The 22,500-nt window shown below is 39.0% G+C and overlaps 1 protein-coding gene and 1 long non-coding RNA gene across 3 annotated transcripts in view; one reads left to right on the forward strand and one right to left on the reverse strand.

The window, feature by feature from the left end:
* Positions 1–1,581: 1,581 nt before the first annotated feature.
* Positions 1,582–20,472, forward strand: LOC135222321 (uncharacterized; the record flags this gene model as incomplete). Its single annotated transcript, XM_064260409.1, is given in 11 exon segments — positions 1,582–1,736; positions 2,852–3,030; positions 3,185–3,298; positions 3,577–3,723; positions 3,924–4,156; positions 7,186–7,682; positions 15,931–16,178; positions 16,534–16,697; positions 17,805–18,279; positions 18,602–18,768; positions 20,220–20,472. Coding segments are annotated over 11 exon segments (2,380 nt in total), but the record flags the coding sequence as incomplete, so codon positions are not given.
* LOC135222331 (uncharacterized) overlaps positions 18,131–22,500 on the reverse strand; it is a 37,307-nt gene continuing 32,937 nt past the window's right edge. Inside the window, exons 2-3 of one of the 2 annotated variants that reach the window (XR_010316285.1) lie at positions 19,470–19,552; positions 18,131–18,256 (exon numbers count right to left, since the gene is read on the reverse strand). This is a non-coding gene — a long non-coding RNA (uncharacterized LOC135222331). Of the gene's footprint in view, positions 18,257–18,600; positions 19,553–22,500 lie in introns of those variants that run through there. The other variant, XR_010316284.1, reaches the window with a different exon arrangement.

Here is a 22,500-nt window from a genome sequence, read left to right on the forward strand (position 1 = left end):
ACAGTTGAAAACCTGCTGAGAACTGTAGCCTTCCTTGGTCATCATCTCGTCGAAAGTCTTCTTAAATGTTTCGGCCGCTTTCGTGTCCGAGCTGGCAGCCTTCCCATGACGCACCACCGAATGGATGCCAGTCCGTTTACGGAATTTCTCGAACCAGCCATGCGAAGCCTTGAACTCTGGGGTTTGCGTTAAAGTCCCTTCCCCTCCGTCGTCTTCCGCCTGCGCAATCAAATCGCCGAAAATAGCACTGGCCTTGTGAGCGATTGCCGTCTCCGTTACTGTATCGCCAGCGATTTCTTTGTCTTTTATCCAGACGAGGAGCAGCCGTTCCATCTCGTCATGCACATGGCTCCTCTTGCTGGACAAAATAGTGATGCCCTTCAATGGCATCCTTCTGTTTAAGGATGGTGCCTATTGTCAACGGATTACGACCGTATTTCCTTGCGATCACACTCAATCGCATACCAGCTTCGTACTTCTTTATGATCTCCATCTTTGTCTCCAGAGACAGCATGCGCTTCTTTCCGTGAATTTCAACTTTCTTGGGACCCATGACTACGTTAATTTACGTGAAGTTACACAAATACGTAATAATACAGTCTTCGCACAACACGATAATATGTACTGCAACGAAATCACTAACGAATTTACGTTACTAAACGAAATCGTTGGAGCGAACGAATGCCGAATGCGTACGGTAAAGTTTCGGGTGCGAAGTGGCCGAGCTAAAGCACGCCAACACGTAGTACGTATGTATAGAAGATGCATGATGGGAGGGATGCTGTCCAATTAGAGAGAAGGATCTCATGGCTTGGCTAGCATCAGGAACCAATGGGAGAGCAGGAGGATGGTGGCGAGTCTACGATAACTAAGATGGCGGTGTGCGGCGCGAGTTTCAAAATTGTTATGGGGCGAATCTCGGACTTTCAGAAACCTTTCGTATCTTGAAAACTTTTCGTATGTAGAGTAGTAAAATTTTTCATCTTTGCTTTCGTAACTTGGATTTTTCGTAAGTTGAGCCTTTCGTATCTCGAGGTACTACTGTATTAAGAGACTAGTATTTTTGCTTGTGAAATTATTTGGATGATGTGTTGGAACATTGAGGGACATTTCAGTTCCATTTACCCTGAATTAGGAGTTACCTATCAGACAGTACTACTTAAGATTGCATCAGAGGGATTGGTGGAAAATTATAATTTATGCATCTTTTCCATTACACTTTTTTTTTTGTGTGGAATAACTGGCATGTATAACATTGAATTATATTTAGTAATATTGGAAAGGTATTATATACTTTTATATGGTCCAATTAAAATGGATTTAGCACTACTATCTGTTTTTTTACATACGTGTTCTTTTTGGTGAAATTAAGATGTTTGTAATGCTTTAAGGAATGGTCATGAAAATAGTATACGTATATGGTCAATATTCTTAGTATGTGTAAACTTACTCAGGTAGAGAGATATATAGCTAGGAGTAATGTAATACTGTTGTGCTTCCAACAAATATGAAACAGAACTTTACCCTCACTTTTGTTAGTTTTGAATAAAATAAAAAATTTTAAAATCAACTTTATTTCAGACCATGGGTTGATAGTTTTGTCATGCACACATCCGATTATGAAGGATATGTAACAAGTCATGAAATGCTTCTTCGACTTATTCAAGAATTTGAATTGGACACCTATTCTGGATATGTTGTTAAAAAGACAAGGAGGAGTTATGGAAAGGAATTAGGTGAGGGTCTGGCTGGTTTTTCATCATTAAATAATATGTACATAAACCACTATATTTCCTTATGTGCATGCATGATGATTATATTACATTGTTGCATTGCATTGGTAAAAATTGACTCTTAACTGTACTTGAAGGATATACGTACTGCTTTTTAACTTCGTTGTTGATCTTGTTTACAGTGAGTTACTCAGTCTTTAGTATTGCATTTTGGGAAAAAGGTTTGTTTTTTTAGTCTACTTATGCTACACTTTATGTTATATTCATGAGTAGTTGGTATATTTTTACAGACTCCAACACGGATTCCAGTAACACTATCACTTCCAACTCAGAATCCATTACTCCACAATATGTACTGCCTTGATACCCTGTAAATTTTATGTGTTAGTTACTTGTTTCAATTTGTATTGAAAAGAATAGAAGTTTGTGGGCTGCAAAAAACCAGTAATTGTCTTGTTGATATTAGATGTACAGGTATGTGTACATCAGAAATGAAGTCACATCACCTTAGGTACAGAATATACGTGACAAGTTGATGTGAAGAACTTGAGGAAAATGTGACTTGAGGTTCAGTCCAGTAATGTTTATTCTCCAAATATGATGGCGTTTGGGTTAAGTTTAATCTTTGGCAACTTAATCTAATAAGTTTATCTTGATTGTGAAAATACTAAAGATAAGTGACATTGAATTTCTTAATTATAATTTAGATATAGAAAATAAAGAATGTTGAATACATTCTTGATATACATTATTATTGATCAACATTTGAAATATATTTTCCATTCATTCACTGTCGTGGAAGTACTTATTGTGGAGTGTAAGAATTATGTTGATGTAGATTTTGAAACCATTGTGTAATTTAAAAGATGCTTTCAGAATTATGTATTTTTTTCATCTATTGAAGCTGTCACAATTTTGAAATTAGTATAAGGGAAAAATAATTTATGTTAGCAGGTTAATTGGTTGCATTAAACATTCAGAAACATAGATTGTATTACATATACAGGTATACAATAGTTATTGGTTTTGGATTTTTTTGGAAATGGATTTGGTCTGGTAAATTTTTAATTAATCCCTCTTTTGTATATGTTTTAAGTGTTTATTTGGTTTTATTTAAGATTTGAAGAACCTGCCAGGAAAGATTCGGTGGCAGGACTCACAGGATGGTGCTCGTCCACAGCTCAAGTGTGATGGGATTCCATTTATTATCATGGGTGCGAGGACATTAGAGTGTGACTTTGGCCCTGATAGAGAGAAGAAAAGGAGAGCAGAAAGAGCTGCTATGCATGAAAGAATGGTAATAATGTTTTCTTTCAGAATTGTTTTTTGTGTATCATATGGGAATTTATTTGAATTTATAATAAGAAAAAAGTTACGAGCAAAATGTTCCGAGATTTATTGTTCATACATGTTATCCAAGGTTTATCATCTGTACATTTTATCTCAAACAGAAAGATCTTCCTCCTCATGCAAGAAAGCAGAGGCGTCGATTCAAGGCCACTAAGAAGATTGATTGCCATGCCAAAATTTACATACGTCACATCGTGAAATTTCCGGAATACGAGGTATACATTACTTATTGCCAACATATATCCTATAACAGTTTGTTTTCTTTGGTTTGAAGAATCTTAAATTTTCAATGTCATAAAGCTAACTAATGGCTTCCCCACCCCCTTTGTATTTTTGTAGGATGTTTGTTTAACTTCACAGTTTGTAAAAACCACTAGTATCTTTTCATCATTTAACTTTACATCAGTCATTAAATGATCACTTTGCAAAGAACAAAGAAAAACTTGTTTCTGTTCATAGTTTTTAATTAAGTGATTGTTCTCAAAACTTTCAGTTTATTGATGCTATAAAAGACAGGAGACAGCGGGAAGTAATGGCTGTGCGAATGCAGCATGATTTCAAGAGAAGAGAAGATATTGAAATAGAGCATCAGTACCTTGTCCAGCTTCCTACTCATCATGATAATCATATCTTAATTGAGGTACTTGATTGTTTTAGAATTGGCAAGTGAATTTTAGTCTTATTGTAAAGCAGGTTTGATTCATACTTACTGAAAATTCTAAATACAAGTATTATATTACGTATATCTTCTCAGTGTAAAGATAATGAGGGTAATATGTATGGATATTAATTTTACTGTGCACTGTAGAAATTTTTCCTTCTTTTAAAAAAATACTCCAGCCTGTACCACTAGTGTCGCCTGTAGACCACCACTTAGCTGCTTACATCCACAAGGTTGTGATTGAAGATCACCTTTACAGTTCAAGGGAAGTGAAGACACTTTTACGTGATTATATGCTTTCCAGTGAAGAACTTTTCAAGGATAAACCCCCTCCTCCAAGAACCAATGGGAGATACTGGCCCACTCTTATGCACATCAGGAATCTTATGCTTCTAGCTCTCATGCGTCACAGGTATGAATTTAAGAAAATGTCGCAAGGTGTGAACTAGACATTGTTATTTTCGTGTATGTATATACAGGAACATATGCAACTTCAAAGGTTTGTTGAATGCAAAAATATTGAAACGGCTGTTTGTGAAGTTATATTATTATCAGTATTATTGTTTATAATGTTAACTCACTTGTATGGAACAAGCATAAAAGCTCTTTTATATGACTTCCAAAGCATAGAATATTCTTATTGAGTATTTTCAACATTATAAGATTAGAAATGCACTTATTAAAGACATGATTTTGAAGAGAAAGCATACTCCTTTACATCAAATCTAGTATAGACTGTTGAAATGGTATGGAGGAAGGGAGGGCTGATTCACATGAGAAGCAAAGCTGACTATCATGGTAATTATTGATTGTGGCGCTTGGGATATGAGTGTTCACACTAGGTAACATGCGTGTTCTGGAGGGTGAGGGAGAATTGTGTTAGATAACCACATAGCAGAGAGATCAGTGTTTATAGAGGGAACATCTTGTTGCAAAGGGGGAAAATACCAATCAATTTTGCTATACCATATTAATTTTATCACTATGATCTTATGGGAAAGTTAAGATTAACCTGTAGAAAATATATTGGGTACAAGAGCCTTTCAATTTCATTGCCACTTAATCATTGATTATTTAATGGCTTTTTATTCCCCAGGTTACATAGCATTGTGTATCATTTTTGTTTGAATAGTAATGTAGATTCATGCTCTCTTATAATTTCACATAGTTTTGCAACTTTTGGTAAGCAATTTCCAAGGTACCAGAGACCCTGGAAGTATTTATAAGGCCTTTTAAGTTATTGATTCTTATTTTTAACTCTACGTATTGCGGTTGACTTGATAAAAAAGTGTGCATTGTTGAAGTTATTTTCCATTGAAGTAGTGACTGCAAAAGTAAAATAAGAGGTTTGTACATTTCCTATTTAGCTGCTTCTACTTGCTGAGAGTGGTAGTTGTAATGTGACAGATTGAATAGGGAACCCCCATAGGAAGAGATACCAAAGAAGTAGATTCAGGACTTCATTCATATATTGGTAATGGTTCAGGGCAGTATAGCATATGAAAAATACATGGTTTGTGTTGATGATAAAAAGAATTGATTTAAAGTCTTACACATTGCTAAATCACTGGAACTGATAAGCACAGAAGCTGACTGTTCCCAGAAAACATTTGTTAAAGAGCACAGGCCGATCTAAGTTATGCCCTGACAAAATCAGTGTTTGGCTGAAATGAAAAAGGCAGTGGTAGTTGTTCTGTATTGTAGCCCTGTAGTTGGTCTTTAAGGGGGCCGGCCAGAACCCCTATATATGGTGGTATAGGGCAAAAAATGCAGTCATGAAAAAATTCATGGAGTTTCATATGGCAATTGAGAATACGTATACGAAATATTTAGTCAAAATTCCTCTTACTTTCGTAGTTACAGGGTAACTAGTTAATGTAACTCAATAAGCCTAAAACATTGATCCGTACAAGAAAGTGCAATATTTCTTCTATTATCGTAAATTTTGATAATTATTGTCAAAGAAATTGGGAGAAATGGCATCTGTAGACATTCCCCGAGTCGAGAAGGGAGACTTCACTTCAGTCAGCTACCAAGTCCAACCATCAGTGCGAGCACAAACTTCAAGTAGTCTACATGTTCGATTTCACCTCTGACATTCGCTTGCTTTTACGTATGTTTATGTATGTTTCGGCAAGAATTTCATCGTGCCAATGAGGAAAAGACAAGGAAAACATCTCGCTAACATACAGACGAAGAAAAATCGTTCAAGTATTATTACAGAATATCATAATATATGCGTAGTTAGTGAAGAGAGAGGGTAGGGTTGTGTAGTAACGCCCCCGTCTTGCCTGACAGCACACGTCACACTGTGCCCAAGGCTACTATCTTTGAGCAGAGATCTTCATTTATGATAAATAACAAAGTTTTGGTTTTTTTTTAATACCCAAAATGGAATATGAAATTCATAATACGTAATTATGATTTATTAAATTGTCTTTGTAAAAAGAGAGTACACCTTCGAGTTTCACCTCTGACATTCTCTTGCATTTACGTTTCTTTATCTTTGTTTCGGCAAGAATTTCATCATGCCAAAGAGGAAAATACAAGGAAAACATCTCGCTAACATACAGAAGAAGAAAATTCGCTGTAATAAGCCAAGTTAGTGAAGGGGAGAGAGAGAGTTGCATAGGTAGGAGTGCCCCATCTTGCCTCAAGCAGTGCCCCAGGCTACGATATATGAGCAAAGGGATCATCATTTATGATTTAATTATGATAAATAAAATAGTTGTGGTATATTAATACACAAAAAAGAAATATACGTTCATAATAATCATTATTTATTAACATTGTCTTTATAAAAATACGAAGGAAAACTTTGAATGCCCGTATCTCAAAACTATACTTATTGACCTTCAAAATCTATCTTCTCACTTAGTTTTAAAGCTATAACATTGGAATTTGGTATATAACTCAGAAAGACATTATAGAACAATCAGTTAGAGCCCTTTTTTCCAATTTTTGTTTCGTCTTTTTTTTTATAAATTTTTTTCTCCTGATTTATAGGGTTTATATTTTTACCATATTGAAAAATTCATATCTAGCAAAAAAATGACTTTTAGGAAAAAAACTCCTCATTCAATTGGAGGTTTACATCAGGTCTATATATGGTAGTAATCCTAGGTCTTAATATTAAATATCAAGGGAGGAGATAGAATTTGAAAAATGGTTATTTTCGGGATAAATTGCCCTGGTGTCACAAAACCGAAGGTCAGAGGCGAAAATCATATGCGGATTGGAGATGTCCCAAGTCACCTTATTAAGTGGTATGAATATCAAAGTCCTGTCCTTAAAAAATGGCATTAGCCGGCCGGCCCCCTTAATGACACCTTATTGGATTTCTTAATGTTATAATATAATGGTTGGAAATTTTTTGCATTTATTTTATTAATATTCACTATTTAAACAGAAGTACTTTATCTCCTTTAATTTTTATTACAGAGATAGTTCCTATGATCAGTCAAATCTTGAGAACATGGTGGATCAGTGGCAGCAGGACTGGCCGAATGACTACTTCTTTTTACGCTTTAAACCAGACAGTGATCTAGAGCTTCCATCTGTGGAAACAAATGAAGAAAACATACTTTATGCCATGAATGTTGCTATTGCCAACCAGTTAGTTGGGGAAAGACAAAAATTCCTCTTTGTTCACCAGACAAATTGGCAAAGAGATCTTTTGCAGATGTATGGCAATGAAGTGTGTGTTTTAGATGCAGCATATCGGTCAGTGAAGCACCCACTTCCATTGTACTTTGTGCTGGTTCCTACAAATGTGAACTTTGTGATTGTTGCGTCCTTTATTCTAGAGACAGAAGATAAAGAATCTATTCGTGAAGCTCTTGAAATCCTTTGCAGCTGGAATTTGGAATGGACTCCCAAGTATTTCCTTACTGATTTCTCTACTGAAGAAATTGCTGCAGTGGAAACAATATTTTATGGTAAATAAGTGAATTTTTATTTTAATACATTAGCTTAATGGAAATATGGATGGAAAAGCATGTGAATGAGATCTGGATTTGCATTGTTTTCAATGGATCACCATAAAAATCATAGACAACCTGCTGTTTATACTGTACTGTATTAGTTAATACCTGAAGAACATTTATAGATTTTTTCAACTGTACGTAACAATTTTTGACAGTGCATAGTTGATTTATAAAAATTAATGTTAAATGCATAACATTAATTTAGAAAAATTAATGTTAAGTATTTGACATCTGAATGGCTGGTTATGTCAAAGTTTATTATTTTACATTCACATTTTTGGTACGTACTTTCATTGAGAGGTTTCTGGTAGAAAGCACAAATCTTTACTTGCCATTCAGAGGAACTCGTCTATATTATTGACATTTTTACTTTTACATTAGGTGTTCACTTATGGTTTTTGTGTAGCACGAGTTCTCTCCTCTCCCCTCCCTTTGGTCTTCTGAACTTATTTGAACTTCCATTTGATATATATATATATAGAGAGAGAGAGAGACGGGGGTTGGTTAAGTCTCAATTTTTCAATATTTTGATAATTTGGTAGGGCCTTTTTACCTTCTGTATTTGAACTCCAGTACATGGAAATTGTCAAGACTAATGAGTTCATATTAATTAGTCTTTGATCAGTTTTTGTTCTTTAATTATGTTTTCCACATTTCATATTCTGTGACTGTGGTTATTGTCTTATAGAAGAAATGTGTTTCATTCCACAGCAAACCTATCATTTACATTACCTCTCCTTTGTGACCTTAGAAATCCTTGACACTCCATTCCCTGTTCATTTGTGTAGCCGTAAGCAGAGAAATTAAGTTCACATTATCCTTTGATATTACTCAACATACTGAATAACATGTCCTGTGACTTCCTCTAAGCCATTCAAGATGACCATGGGTTTGTTCCCCTTCTATCCAAATCTGCTTAAGTTAAGGCATATTAAAATATCTGTGGATGGTCCTGTATAAGAGAGTAAACTGAATTTTGTTGCAGCGCTTTGGCATAAAGATAAAGCTAGGTTACCTTGCATTCACCCCTAGATCACCTGGGCATCAACCTCTCATGTTACAGTACAGGTCTACTGATTTTAATACTTTTTTTGTTTAAGAGGCTGTAATGTCTGTTTTTAAAAATTTTGGGGTTCATACATGTGTATTTTTCTTGCAGGTTAATCTTAAAAAAACTCAAAACTGGAAAAACTTTTTGTGCATGTTCACAACAATTGTTCATTATTATTATTATTATTACAGTATTATTATTATTGAACCAAGGAACCTCTGTAACGAGGCTATAATATTGACAATTAAAAGCCATAGTAATGTTAAAAATATATTTTGTTCATGAAACTTACCTGTCAGATATATATATAGCTGTATTTTTCCGAATCCGACAGAAATTTAAACACTTACGACACACGCAGTGGGAGTCAGGTGGTTAGTACCCATTCCCGCCGCTGGGAGGCGGGTATCAGGAATCATTCCCATTTTCTATTCATAATTTTTCTGTCGCCGGTGCTGGAAACACCTGTTTGCAGCACCTCCGTCCAGATTTTGGAAACTTACTAGCTACTTGAGTATCCCTTTTGGTTTTTCTTTGGTATCTGAATTGGATCGGTGGCTTGGCACACGTTGACTTTGGTTTGATTTGAATTTGGTATTGATTTTTCTTTGATCAAGATGTCAGGGTCTAGTTCTGCTAGCGCTAGATTTTGTTCCATATCTGAATGTAGAGGTAGGCTACTGAAAGCTTCAGTAGACCCACATTCTGTTTGTAAAGTTTGCAGGGGGAATGAATGTACGTTTGAAAGTCGTTGTAAGGAGTGTGAAAGACTAACAGAGTCGGAATGGAAGGCGTATGAAACCTATCTTAAGAAACTTGAGCGAGATAGGTTAAGGAGGTCTTCCTCCAGGAGTGTTTCAGGTAGGCAAGATTTAAATTATTCTCCTGCTAACCCTCCTTCTGTAGATTATGCTCCTACCCCTGTAGTGTTGCCTCCGGCCCCTGAGACAGTGTCGGTAGAAGGTAATACATTATCGCTAATTCTTGAATCGATTCGTAACTTAGAATCAAAAGTGTTAGCTCTGGAGAGCAAAAGTGAAGAGAAGTGCAGTGAAAGTGCCCCTTGTGTAGTGGAGGGTGCGTCAGATCGGCCTCATTCCGCCTCTAGACCTAGACCTCTGCTTGACTCCCAGCAGATTACGGGGAGAGAGCATGTCGAAAGTCGAAGGAGGGTTACGAGGAAACCCCACCGATCTGGCGTGCCTTCGGCAGCTTCTGACGAACATACCCAGACTGCCAAGGAGCTTTGTTAGCGCGTGCACGTCTTCTCAAGGAGTGCTTTTCTTCTTCTGAAGCTTCCTCCCCGCGCAAGGGGTGGAGCTCTCATACCGCATCACGTCCGCTTGAAAAGGACGGCTCGCGTTCGGGACGCTTCACGTCCAAGTTGTTCTCCGGAACTTTGCTCGTCGCCTGATAGTGCGTTTGCTGCTTTTCCTCCGCAGAAGAAGCGTAAGGATTATTCGGAGGCGGAGTCTTCCCTAGATGTTTCTTTCGAGCGCCGCAGTCGCTCTAAGGTGCGTGAAGCGGCGGTTCCTGGGAGTAGCAAGAAGGCGTCCCCTCGCCACTCTCCTGCTCACAGGATCAGCCCCTCCCCAGAAAAGGAGGCTTCACCTACAAGCAAAGATTCTCCAGTCTCTTCAGCAGCAACTTCGAGATGTTTTTCCTTCGAGAGAGACTGTTCCACGTCGCCGTAAGAAGGATGACAATCTTCCTGTGAAGAGGTCGAGGCGTTCGCCCTCTCCCTCTCCTCGCTCGTCTCTCTCTCCGTTTGAGTCTCCTCTATGAGTTCGTTCTGCTCCCCAGCAACTTTCTAGAGGAGGCGAGAAATTAGTTTCTCGCTCTCATGAAGCGGTTGTTTCCGCTGCTACGAAAACTTGTGGATAAGAAGCGAGTTTCTTTAGATGCCGAGCGTGCTTCTGTGAAAGTCAAACGCGCTATAGTGGACGCCGAACGTGACTCGGTGCAAGTTTCGCGAGCGCCAGTGGACGCTCAGCGAGTTTTAGTGGACGCTCGGCGCGCACCAGTGGACGCTCGGCGCGCATCAGTGGACGCTCGGCGCGCACCAGTGGACGCTCAGCGCGCACAAGTGGACGCCAGGTGTACACCTGCGGCGTTTGAGCGCGCTTCTGTCGGCGCCAGTAGATTGGCTTCTTCGGGACGCCAAACGCGCGCCTACGGACGTCAGTTTTCCACTTCCGCAAGCACAAACGGAGGCGGGAACTCTTCCTGTTCGCCGTTCTTTCTCTTTTGAGAAAGCTCGGGACTCTTCTTTACTTCCTCCGACTTCTCCAGTGTCTGAAGAGGAAGTTAGTGACGCTTTCGTCGAAGTGGACGAAGAACAGCAGTTGGCTCCAGTTTCGACGGACTACAAGGTTTTGACTCGTTTACTTCAGTCAGTCTTTGCAGACACTTTCCAACCTGAAGCTCCACGTACTCCTCCCTCTCAGTTTTCGTCTTCCAAAGCTGCTAAGATCTCGGGCTTTGTGAGAATGAAGAAGTCGCTTTCTACGAAGCAAGCTTTTAGAAAGGTCCATGATTGGATGGAAAAGAGGAAAGCTTCAGGCAAGACTTCTTTCGCTTTACCACCCTCAAGACTCGGTGGCAAAGCTGGTATGTGGTATGAGACGGGAGAAAACGTCGGAGTTAAGCTTCCAGCCTCAGCTCAAGGAGACTTTGGTAGCATTGTAGACGCCACCAGAAGATCCTTTTTGTCTTCCTCGAAGGTCTCGTGGACACATAGCGAGTTAGACTTTCACCTTAAAGGCCTCTTCAGGACACTAGAGGTCTTTAATTTTCTTGACTGGTGCCTGGGAGTATTGGATGCCAGGTCCAGGAGTTCTGATTCCATCAGTCTGGGGGAGCTGTCCAGTGTATTGTCTTGCATGGACAAGGCCGTCAGGGATGGTTCTGAGGAATTGGCTGCTCATTTCAGCACGGGACTGCTTAAGAAAAGAGCACTTTTTTGCAATTTTACTGCAAAGTCGGTCTCACCAGCGCAAAAAGCGGATCTTCTTTTCGCTCCTTTCTCAGAACATCTCTTCCCCCAGTCTATGGTAAAGGACATAGCTGCCAGTCTCCAGGAGAAAGCAACTCAAGACCTTCTGGCACAGTCTTCTAGGAAGCCTACTACTCTTCGTCTTCTGGGTCCTCTGCTTTGAAGAAGTCGAAGCCCTTTCGATCCGCTTCTTCCTCGAAGCCAGCCCCTCGAGGAAGAGGCTCTTTCAGAGGCAAGACTCCCGCTCCTTCCAAGAGCAAGAAGTGAGAGGGAAGTCCTTCAGACACCGGTAGGAGCCAGGCTTCTACATTTCGCGAAAGCTTGGGAAGAGAGAGGTGCCGACGCTTGGTCTCTGGACATCGTCAAGAAGGGGTACAGAATTCTTTCCTGATGTTACCCCCGCTGTCTTCGACACCAAAGGATTTGTCTCCGTCGTATCAGGGAGAAAGAGCAGAAAGTGCTTCACGATCTACTAGATCAAATGATCGAGAAGCAGGCAGTGGAACAGGTCTTCGACCGGAGTTCTCCGGGGTTTTACAACCGTCTGTTCCTAGTGCCGAAGCAGTCAGGGGGGTGGCGCCCCGTTCTGGATGTCAGCAGTCTAAATCGCTTCGTTACCAAGCAGAAGTTCAAGATGGAGACACCTCAATCCGTGCTTGCAGCTTTAAGACCGGGGGATTGGATGTCTCGTTAGACCTTCAGGACGCATACTTTCACGTCCCCATCCATCCCCGATCAAGGAAATACCTGCGGTTTGTCCTGAAAGGGAAGATTTTCCAATTCAGGGCACTCTGCTTCGGTCTCAGCACGGCGCCGATGGTGTTCACCGTTCTTATGAAGAACGTTGCGAGGTGGCTCCATCTTGCGGAAATAAGGATCTCTCTCTACCTAGACGACTGGCTTATTCGAGCCTCATCGCAAGACAGGTGTCTGAAGGACCTTCACACGACTCTGTCGTTAGCGAAGTCCCTGGGACTTCTGGTGAATCTCGAGAAGTCGCATCTGACTCCTTCTCAATCCTTAGTCTATCTGGGGATTCAGATGGACTCAGTGGCTTTTCGGGCTTTTCCGTCCCAGGGGCGACAACTTCAATGCCTGGACAAAGTGTCGGCCTTTCTAGGGAAGGAAACATGCTCGGTGAGGGAATGGATGAGTCTACTGGGGACCATTTTCTCACTGGAGAAGTTTGTTTCTCTGGGAAGGTTGCAATTGGTCACGCAAACAGGATCTAGAAGAGGTCTTGTTTTTGACGGAAGAAGTGAAAAAGCACCTCAAATGGTGGTTGGATCCAAAGAAGCTTGCGGAAGGACTTTCGCTCAAGCTTCAGAACCCCGACCTAGTGTTGTTCTCCGACGCGTCCTCCACGGGTTGGGGAGCAACACTGGGAGGGAGAGAAGTGTCAGGCACCTGGAGAGGGGAACAGGTGTCCTGGCACATCAATCTAAAAGAACTCTCAGCGGTTTACCTTGCTCTAAGGTTCTTCGAGGAGGAAGTCTCCAGCAAAGTGGTTCAGATAAACTCGGACAACACCACAGCCTTGGCATACCTCAGGAAACAGGGGGGAACTCACTCTCATTCTCTGTTCGTCATCGCGAGGAATATCCTGATTTGGGCGAAGTCGCAAAACGTCACGATTCTGACAAGGTTTGTGTCAGGCGTGGAAAACGTGCGAGCGGACCTTCTCAGTCGGCAAGGACAGCTTCTGCCGACGGAATGGACCCTTCATCAGGAAGTATGCCAGGCGCTATGGAAGCTGTGGGGACGTCCTCATGTGGACGTTTTCGCAACTTCCCGAACGAAGAGACTTCCGCTGTATTGCTCCCCAGTTCTGGACCCGGGAGCAGTGGCAGTAGACGCCCTACTGTGGAATTGGTCGGGACTAGACATTTACGCTTTTCCCCCATTCAAAATCCTCGGGGAAGTAATGAGGAAGTTCGCTGCATCAGAAGGAGCGAGAATGACCCTCATCGCCCCCTTCTGGCCAGCGGCCGACTGGTTCACGGAGGTGATGTCCTTCCTAGTAGACTTTCCGAGGACTCTGCCCCTAAGGAAAGATCTACTCAGACAGCCCCACTTCGAGAGGTACCACAAAAACCTCCCCGCTCTGAGTCTGACTGCGTTCAGACTATCAAGAAGTTGGCCAGAGCGAGGGGTTTTTCAAGACCTGTGGCAACGGCGATTGCCACCGCAAGGAGGCCCTCCTCAATCGCAGTTTACCAATCAAAGTGGGCTGTCTTTAGAAGTTGGTGCAGAAGGAAGGGCATTTCCTCCACCTCAACCTCTGTGAGCCAGATAGCAGATTTCCTTCTTCACCTTAGGAAAGAAGCGAAACTAGCCGTTCCCACGATTAAAGGCTACAGAAGCGTGCTTTCTGTGGTCTTCAGACATAGAGGACTCGACTTAGCGAATAATAGAGACATTCATGATCTCATTAGATCATTTGAGACTGTGAAAGTTCTCCAACCTAAAGTACCATCGTGGAACTTAGACGTGGTACTGAAGTTTCTCATGTCGAGTCAATTTGAACCGCTCCATTTAGCCTCGCTTAGGAATCTTACTAAGAAGACCATTTTCCTAACCGCTCTGGCGACGGCGAAGAGGGTTAGCGAAATTCAAGTCATAGAGCAAGCATATTGGGTTCAAGGATCATAGTGCAGTTTGTTGTTCCTTAAGTCCCCCTACGTTTCCTTAGCAAAAGAACGAGAACCCTTCCAAACCCACCTTGGCCGAGGACGTTCGAGATCAAGGGGTTGTCGGAGCTAGTGGGACCTGAAGCTGAGAGAGTCCTGTGTCCTGTCAGGGCTCTCAAGTTTTATTTGCAGAGAACCAGAGCATGCAGAGGTTCTTCGGAGAACTTGTGGTGCTCTGTGAAAAAACCAGATCTTCCGATGTCGAAGAATGCACTGGCGTTCTTCTTAAGAAGTACGGTTAAGGAAGCCCATGAAAAGTGTAGTGAAAGTGACATGGAGCTTCTGAAAGTGAAAGCCCACGAGTTGAGGGCTATTGCTACTTCGGTGGCTTTTCACAAAAATATGGCAATCAAAGATATTTTGGGCGCCACTTATTGGCGAAGCAATTCGGTGTTCGCTTCACACTACCTGCGGGAGGTGAAAGCAACATACGAAAATTGTTACTCGCTCGGACCATACGTCGCTGCAGACACTGTTTTGGGGCAGGAGGTAGCGCTCATCCTATCCTTTAATGGTTTAGGGGAGTTTTTAACTTGTGTTATGGTTGTGGGGTTGACCGCCTGCGGCGGATCTCCCTTCCATTAGCTTAGTCTATGTGGGATACTTTTGGTAGGCTACGCCAGGTGGTTTGGTTTTTACTTCGTTGCCCTCATTTGTATGGTCAATGGTCTAGTCACGTCGTGGTCTCGCCCCTGTTGACAGATCATCTGGAGTGCACCAGCTATATAGGTCTCTACCTCGCTGGCAACTCTAGTAGCACAAGCAGACTTACGCGGCAGTAACCACGAAGTCAGCTATGCTAACAGGTAAGGAATCAAGATATCAATTATCTGCATATATATGTTTCCTAAAATCTTCTATTCTGTCTACTCCCACCACCAAAGGTGGGATTCAGCTATATATATTCTGACAGGTTGGTTTTATGAAACAAAATGATATTGTAATGATACAATTAAGTTTGTTCATACTTACCTGGCAGATATATATAATCAAGTACCCACCCACCTCCCCTCAGGAGACAGTGGAAATAAAAAATTATGAATAGAAAATGGGAATGATTCCTGATACCCGCCTCCCAGCGGCGGGAATGGGTACTAACCACCTGACTCCCACTGCGTGTGTCGTAAGTGTTTAAATTTCTGTCGGATTCGGAAAAATACAGCTATATATATATCTGCCAGGTAAGTATGAACAAACTTAATTGTATCATTACAATATCATTTTTGTACAAGATTAAAAAATGACTAGGAGAGACTTTTGGATACTGCACTGTATCCCTCTTCATTCCTAGGACTGAAGAGTGATACAGAGCAGTATCCAAAAGTCTCTCCTAGTCATTTTTAATCTTGTATAAAAATATATTTGTAACACTGCTGGGGCTTTTAATTGTCATTATTATTATTATTATTACTATTATTATTATTACTATTGACACAACTGCATCAAATAATATTTCTTTTTCAGATAGTCAGACTAGTGTATACCTCTGTGACTACCAGCGGCTTTTAAATTGGGATCGTTGGCTTTCCTCTCCAGTAAACCGTATTTACCAACATAAAGAAAATGTTTTGATGATACTGAAAGATATTGCGGACTCAGAAACAGAAGAAGAATTTCAGGAGAACCTGATTTATCTCGAGGGTAGTGAATTCTGGCAAAACAATGCTCATTTACGTCGGTGGTTTCAAGAAGAGTGGTTAGTAAATAAAATGGTAAGTATATTTGACTTGTCATCCATGTACTATCTAAACAACACACTTAAAATCAAAGCTCTTCATATATTCGAACAACTACCTTGTAATTCAAGGTTTTTTATATTTGACATGAGGCAGCCAGGGGAAAGCTTGGAATTGCATCAACCTTTGGTTCCTAGAGCCAGCCGTGTTTACGCAGTATGGTTTTTCATATGTGGTTGATTTGTATATTAGGTTATCATTCATTCTATATGGCAATGTCTAGTCAATTTTAATTTTTTTTTTTTTAATTTTTCCTGCAATTATCCACTTATTTGTTGATAATGTATTAATATTAAAAATGTTTCTGAGAACTATAACATTTTTCTTACAGAGATGGGTCAAACTGTATCGCAGTAAGAGGTTCAATGCCATCAATACCTGCTTTGCTAGGCTAAAACCAGAGGACTTGATATCGCACAGCTTTGAGAATATAGATACCCTTGGTCAATTAATGTATGTGCTGATTAATGGCTTCCTTCCAGAAGTTCACCAAAGGTATGGCTACTTCTAATATCATTATGTATATTCAATTTTCTTTATTAAAACATTCCCCCGTACGGGGGTAGTGCCGATAGTGCTCCTCATTCCGTGCAATGTAGGCATTACTTAAGGTTCTTTCCAGCGTCTCTTTGACCCCTAGCGGCAACTACTTTCATTCCATTTACTGTACATCTGTTCATATTCTTTCTTCTATCTTACTGTCTACCCTTTCCTAACAATTGTTTCGTTGTGCAACTGCGAAGTTTTCTTCCTGTTACACCTTCCAAACCTTTTACTATCAATTTCTGTTTCAGCGCTGAATGGCCTTAGTTGCCCCAGTACTTGGCATAATGCCAGAAATCTATATAAATAAAAAAATTTATCAAAAAATTCAATTTTCTGTATCATCTATTTCCCTTATGTTTCTTCATTAAAAGATACCATGTAGCTGATTTGCTATACAGTCATCCCCTAGTATTAAGGGGCCATGTGTACCACAACCTCCCACAAATAGCTAAAATCTTGATAGCAGTAGGCAGCAAGACTAGCTAACAGGAAACAATGGGAATAAAAAATTATTTCTCAGTCGTGTTATCAAAATATACCAATAATCAGAATAAAATAACATTTGTTCTTTTTGTTGGAAGTTGAAGGTTGGGATAGGAGGGTTGTCAGGTGGCCAAAGAGAAGAACTGGCTGTTTTGTAAGCATAATCCAATTTAGCCAAGGGACTTGAATGATACATGGGACTAGACAAACTTTAGTGTTTCATTACGATTTTATTGAGGAAAGATTAAACATTTTCATAACTGTGCTATGCTATATGTTGTAGGGTGACTACAGTTCTGGATACCTTGGTTATCTTTGTTGTACTTCTAAAATGGTCTCAGAATGGAATTTTCTGTTATGTAGAGGAGTACAAACTACATGTTTTCCCTTTGTTTATCAATAAGATACTTTTATTTACAATTTCCTACTAAGTGTAGTAAAAATCTCACGTCTTCCCTCTGTTTATCAATGAGATACTTTTATTTTCAATTTCCTTTTAACATTTTTGGCTTAGCATAGTGTATAAAAATATAATCTTATGAATTACTTGCTAATAAATATATTAAATTTTAGGTACCTTCGTGAAAATATCCGCTGCAGCTCTGAGGTTCGAGCCCTTGGCACAACTATCCCAGTCTTTCTGAGAAACAGACCTATGCATTTTGTTAAGCACATGATGGAAAGATGGGAAGATAGTAAAGCATATAAAAATCATGTGATAAAAACTGTCAATAATAACGTGTTTCATGTAAGTAGTCCATCTTCAGAGGAGGCTGTGTCTGAAGTTCAGTTAGATGCTGGAGAAGGTTTCCCTAATTGTCAGTGCAAAGACTGGCAGGCATTCAATTACCCTTGCAAACACATTATGGCAGTTATTACATCTGATCTCCATCCATCCATCACTTGGGATAGCTTACCAGAGCAATATAGAAATAGTCCTTTTATAACTCTTCATCTTTCCATGGTTGTGTCAACCATCAAACAGGAACAAGATAAACAAGATATTCCTTCTATCAGTGATGGATCTGTAAAGGATAAAACTATTTTGGTAAGTCATGGAATTTTTGTCATTTGCATTTGTGTATTTTTAGCTTTAAAGAGATTTATCTAACTACAGAGACGATGGTACTGCATTATATTGTTCTAAGGTAAATAAGAAAATAAGGAAAAGTTTGGTCTCTTGAATATCCTATTGTTTGAGGCAATTTTAAAATCTAATTGGCAACAGAAGGTTAGTGTTCAGAATGCAGTGACCTGTTTTTAATAACTAAATTTCTCCAATGTTAATTCCCTTTACTACATTAAGTTAATATATAATCATGAGAAATAATATAAATAGTTGATAATATAAAGCAAGTTGATAATTTCAGATACAAAATTTGGCCAAGAAAGTAAGAAGTTTGTCAGGAGAAATTGCAGGCCTCACATATTTATGTCAAGACACTGACATACTGCACACCGTGTCTGACAATTTGGAGCAGCTGAAAACTACCCTTTTAAAGTCATGTCCTGGTGATGTTGTCCACCTGTTTAGATGGTAAGGTTTTAGCTCATATTTTGGATATTCATGTGATATTGTACTTGTATTCTAATTATCTTTCAAATTTTTTTTTTTTACTTCAGTGTTACCCATACCCAATAATTTTTTCCCAAAAAACTTAAGAAAAAATATTCTTTTATACAAACCTATTACAGTACTTTACAATAGCCCTGTTTCTTGTCTACAGAATCCCAGATGCACCTCTTTCTTTTAAAGAAGTCAATTGTCATTGCTGTGTCCCTGGGTCCTGGAATCTGTGCCTTTTATATAAGTAATTTACCAAGTAATTGCATAATTATGGTTCCCTAACTAAGGCAGCTTAAAGATTAAAAATTTGTGCTGTGGCGCTTCTTTTGTTTATGTGTAGGTGCGCAGGCCATGTCCACTATCTGGGACTTAGTGAAACAAACTAGCGAAGAGCTCAATTCATTCCCTGCCGGCTTCCAAGTAACATCGGGAGTTTTTCGCAGCTACTTTGTTGGTTTTTCGGATGGTTGTTTGCCAATACTTGGTGTAGTGTTCAAATTTTGTTGTTGTGGTTTTCTTTCATCAGTCGTTTAGCTTTTGTGGTTTAACTGTAGTAGATTTCTTCAAGTTAATATGTCAGATACTGCTCATCAAGTGTTAGTTTCTGTTCTGAGGGTTGTAGTAAGGATAATACTTGCCCACATGACCACTGCTTATAAGTCTTCACTTACTTCAGTTCGAAGGGATAACTCTTTAGCTCCTCTTCAACAGCAGTTAGCAGAGCTTATGGGCTTGAAGAGGACAACTGTAGTTCCTGAAACCACAAAGGATAAGACTGTCATTGATCTCGTCAGAGGAAGGAGAGGTTGCTCAGGAATCAACTCCTTCCTCTGCTTATTCATGTGTTGATCCAAAGAACTGTGTATTTTATTCCATTATCAAGGCAAGATTCAGTAGTAAATGGTGTTTATGTAGCAGTTTGCTGATGGCTAGGGAGCATGTGAAACAATTTGAAAATCATTTTATGCACCACTATAGTTTATGCATAGTTTTAATCTAGTACAGACATCCATAATGAACTTCTGAATGACACTACATATTTCAGTGAATAGTAACCCCTTTCATACTGTAGACTTTGATAGCCCCTTACTTCCACAGAATAATGATGTCATAAGGAGTAATATACAGCTCAAGTGTTAGATAAAATTAAGCAAGGAATGAAGTGTCCTGTGTCAGCTAATCCTATATTATACATATAAAGAACTATCATGGTAATCCAGTACTCGTATCCTGGAATGACTGCAAGCACATACAGTAATTTGGTGTTGTGGTTTGCCTATATGTAAGCATTTACTTTATTTTTTATGTGAAGAACTATTTCATATGCTTGATATATTCCTAGTGGATGATTTTTTAATAGTCAATAGATTTTGGCTTCATTATGTAAACATTTCATATAAATTGTTTCATTTGCTTTTCAGATGAAAAGAAGAAATAAACATTTTGTATCTACAGCTTGTACAAATGAAAAAGTTCCAGATGATGCATTATACAGTACAACCTAATTTTTAATGGCTTCATGTACAGTATGGGATATTATATTTATTTAAATATATGTAAAAATGTCATAAATTTTTATGTTGTGTATGTATATAAACTGGCCATTTATGAAACTTCATTTTTTGTAAATCATTGTATATAATGCAAGCTTTTGTAATTATATTTATTTACTACTGTATCAGTTTTATTGTTTCCTGGTTTCAGTAAATAGGAGAAAACGATGTAGGCGGCATTCACTTCCTAGCTGATAATTATCTATTACCCCTACCATGTCATGGAAGCTATAGGACTACCACATCTGTTAGATGATAAATTTCCAGGGCTCTGTAAAACATTTCAACCTGCACTAACTTTTTTTTATAGGGTATACGTACAAGAACAAGAATATGAAATAGGCAACTTGATATCTTCTAAATAGCTGATATTCTACAGCTAGGAAGAGTAACCCAATAGTAAGGTTTGACAGTCATTAATTAAAAAAAGTAAAAGTGGTATATTACTTTCTGACAACAAGGTAAAATCATTGAACACATGGTTACTTTTCAAATACTCATGACAAATTCCAGCCTGTAAAGAATGCAGTAACATAGTGATGATACATAAATTCCCAGATTTCAATCAACAACAAATGGCAAGTACTTAACAGAAATATTTGTATCATCTCATATATTTTAAAACTACATTATTACAGTTTTTCATACTACATTATTACAAAGTTTTTACAAAACAGTAAGTACATATAACTTCACTTATTTCATAACAATAAACCCTTCAGATCTGGCTTGTGACAGCTGGAAATTTCAACTAATTGATCTGGTTACAACACCATGTAAAAAATAAGTAAATACTGTGGCATGATCAAAGTAGCCTACTCACAGGACCTCAGAGGGAAATTTGATCCATGGGCTTGGATGGTATTCTTTCAAGTTTCCATGATATCATGTGAAAATGTAGAAATATATTTGATTCCTACCATTATCTGTATTAAAGGCAATGAAGACACTGACAAAGGTGCAACTATAATGATGAGGTCACACATACTATCCCTACAACCAATTGTTATAAGTAAATGGCAGAAAATATGGAATAATGAGCCTGATAGTAACAAATTACAATACATCTAGCCCATTGCTGGAACATGGAATTCATCATATCAAAAGGAATAACACACAAGTAATTTTGAATTGTCTAAGAACCTGTTAATCTTTTTTGACCCAAGGATACTTGGTGAATAGCCCACATGATCCAATTCCTGTATCTACACTGTAGAGAAACACTAACAAAAACAAATTGCCTCAGTGACGTGGTTGGTATGGTGTTGGCGTCCCACCTCGGTGGTCACGAGTTTGATTCTCGGCCATTCTATTGAGGAGTAAGAGATGTGTATTTCTGGTGATAGAAGTTCACTCTCAGCGTGGTTTGGAAGTCATGTAAAGCCGTTGGTCCCATGCAACGTAAAAACACCATACAAACAAACAAAAACAAACCAACAAAAATATTTAAATCACGTAGGGGGCTTGGGCCATCAGTGCACCTCATGCAGTGCACTGTAGGCATTACTTAGGGTTCTTTGCAGTATGCCTTTGGCCCATAGCTGCAACCTCTTTTGTTCCATTTACTGTAACTCCTTTCATGTTCTCTTTCTTCCATCTTACTTTCCGCCCTCTCCTAACAACTGATTCATAGTGCAACTGCGAGGTTTTCATCCTGTTACACCTTTTAAACCTCCTACTGTCAATTTCTGTTTCAGCACTGAATGACCTTGTAGATCCCAGTGTTTGGCCTTTGGCCTAAATTCTATACTATTCATTTCAATTCAAAAACATTTTTTGTGTGAATGTCTAAAATACAATTTATAATAAATGTGAAGGTTTGGAAACAAATAAGTTAAAGGAACTTGTTTGATTCTCCACCATTTTCAGTTATGTATCCCAAATACAAAATTTTTTTACTTTAAAATTGGTGAAATTTTTAAGGTTTTCCAGCATTTTCTGTTATCCTAGTTATAAAACTTAAGGAGCTGTAGTTTATTTAAACACATAAAATCTATACTATGATAAAGACAAATCCTATTGGCCAGCCCTGTTAGAACTAAATGAATTAGCTCAGCAGTCTAAAAAAACTACCTAATAATAGTACAATAATAGTAATGATAGATGGCCCAATTTCAGAATATCAAATTTAATTCTAAAAACTTCTCTA

The sequence above is a fragment of the Macrobrachium nipponense genome, chromosome 20 (assembly GCF_015104395.2).
Source record: "Macrobrachium nipponense isolate FS-2020 chromosome 20, ASM1510439v2, whole genome shotgun sequence".
Classification (NCBI taxonomy): domain Eukaryota; kingdom Metazoa; phylum Arthropoda; class Malacostraca; order Decapoda; family Palaemonidae; genus Macrobrachium; species Macrobrachium nipponense.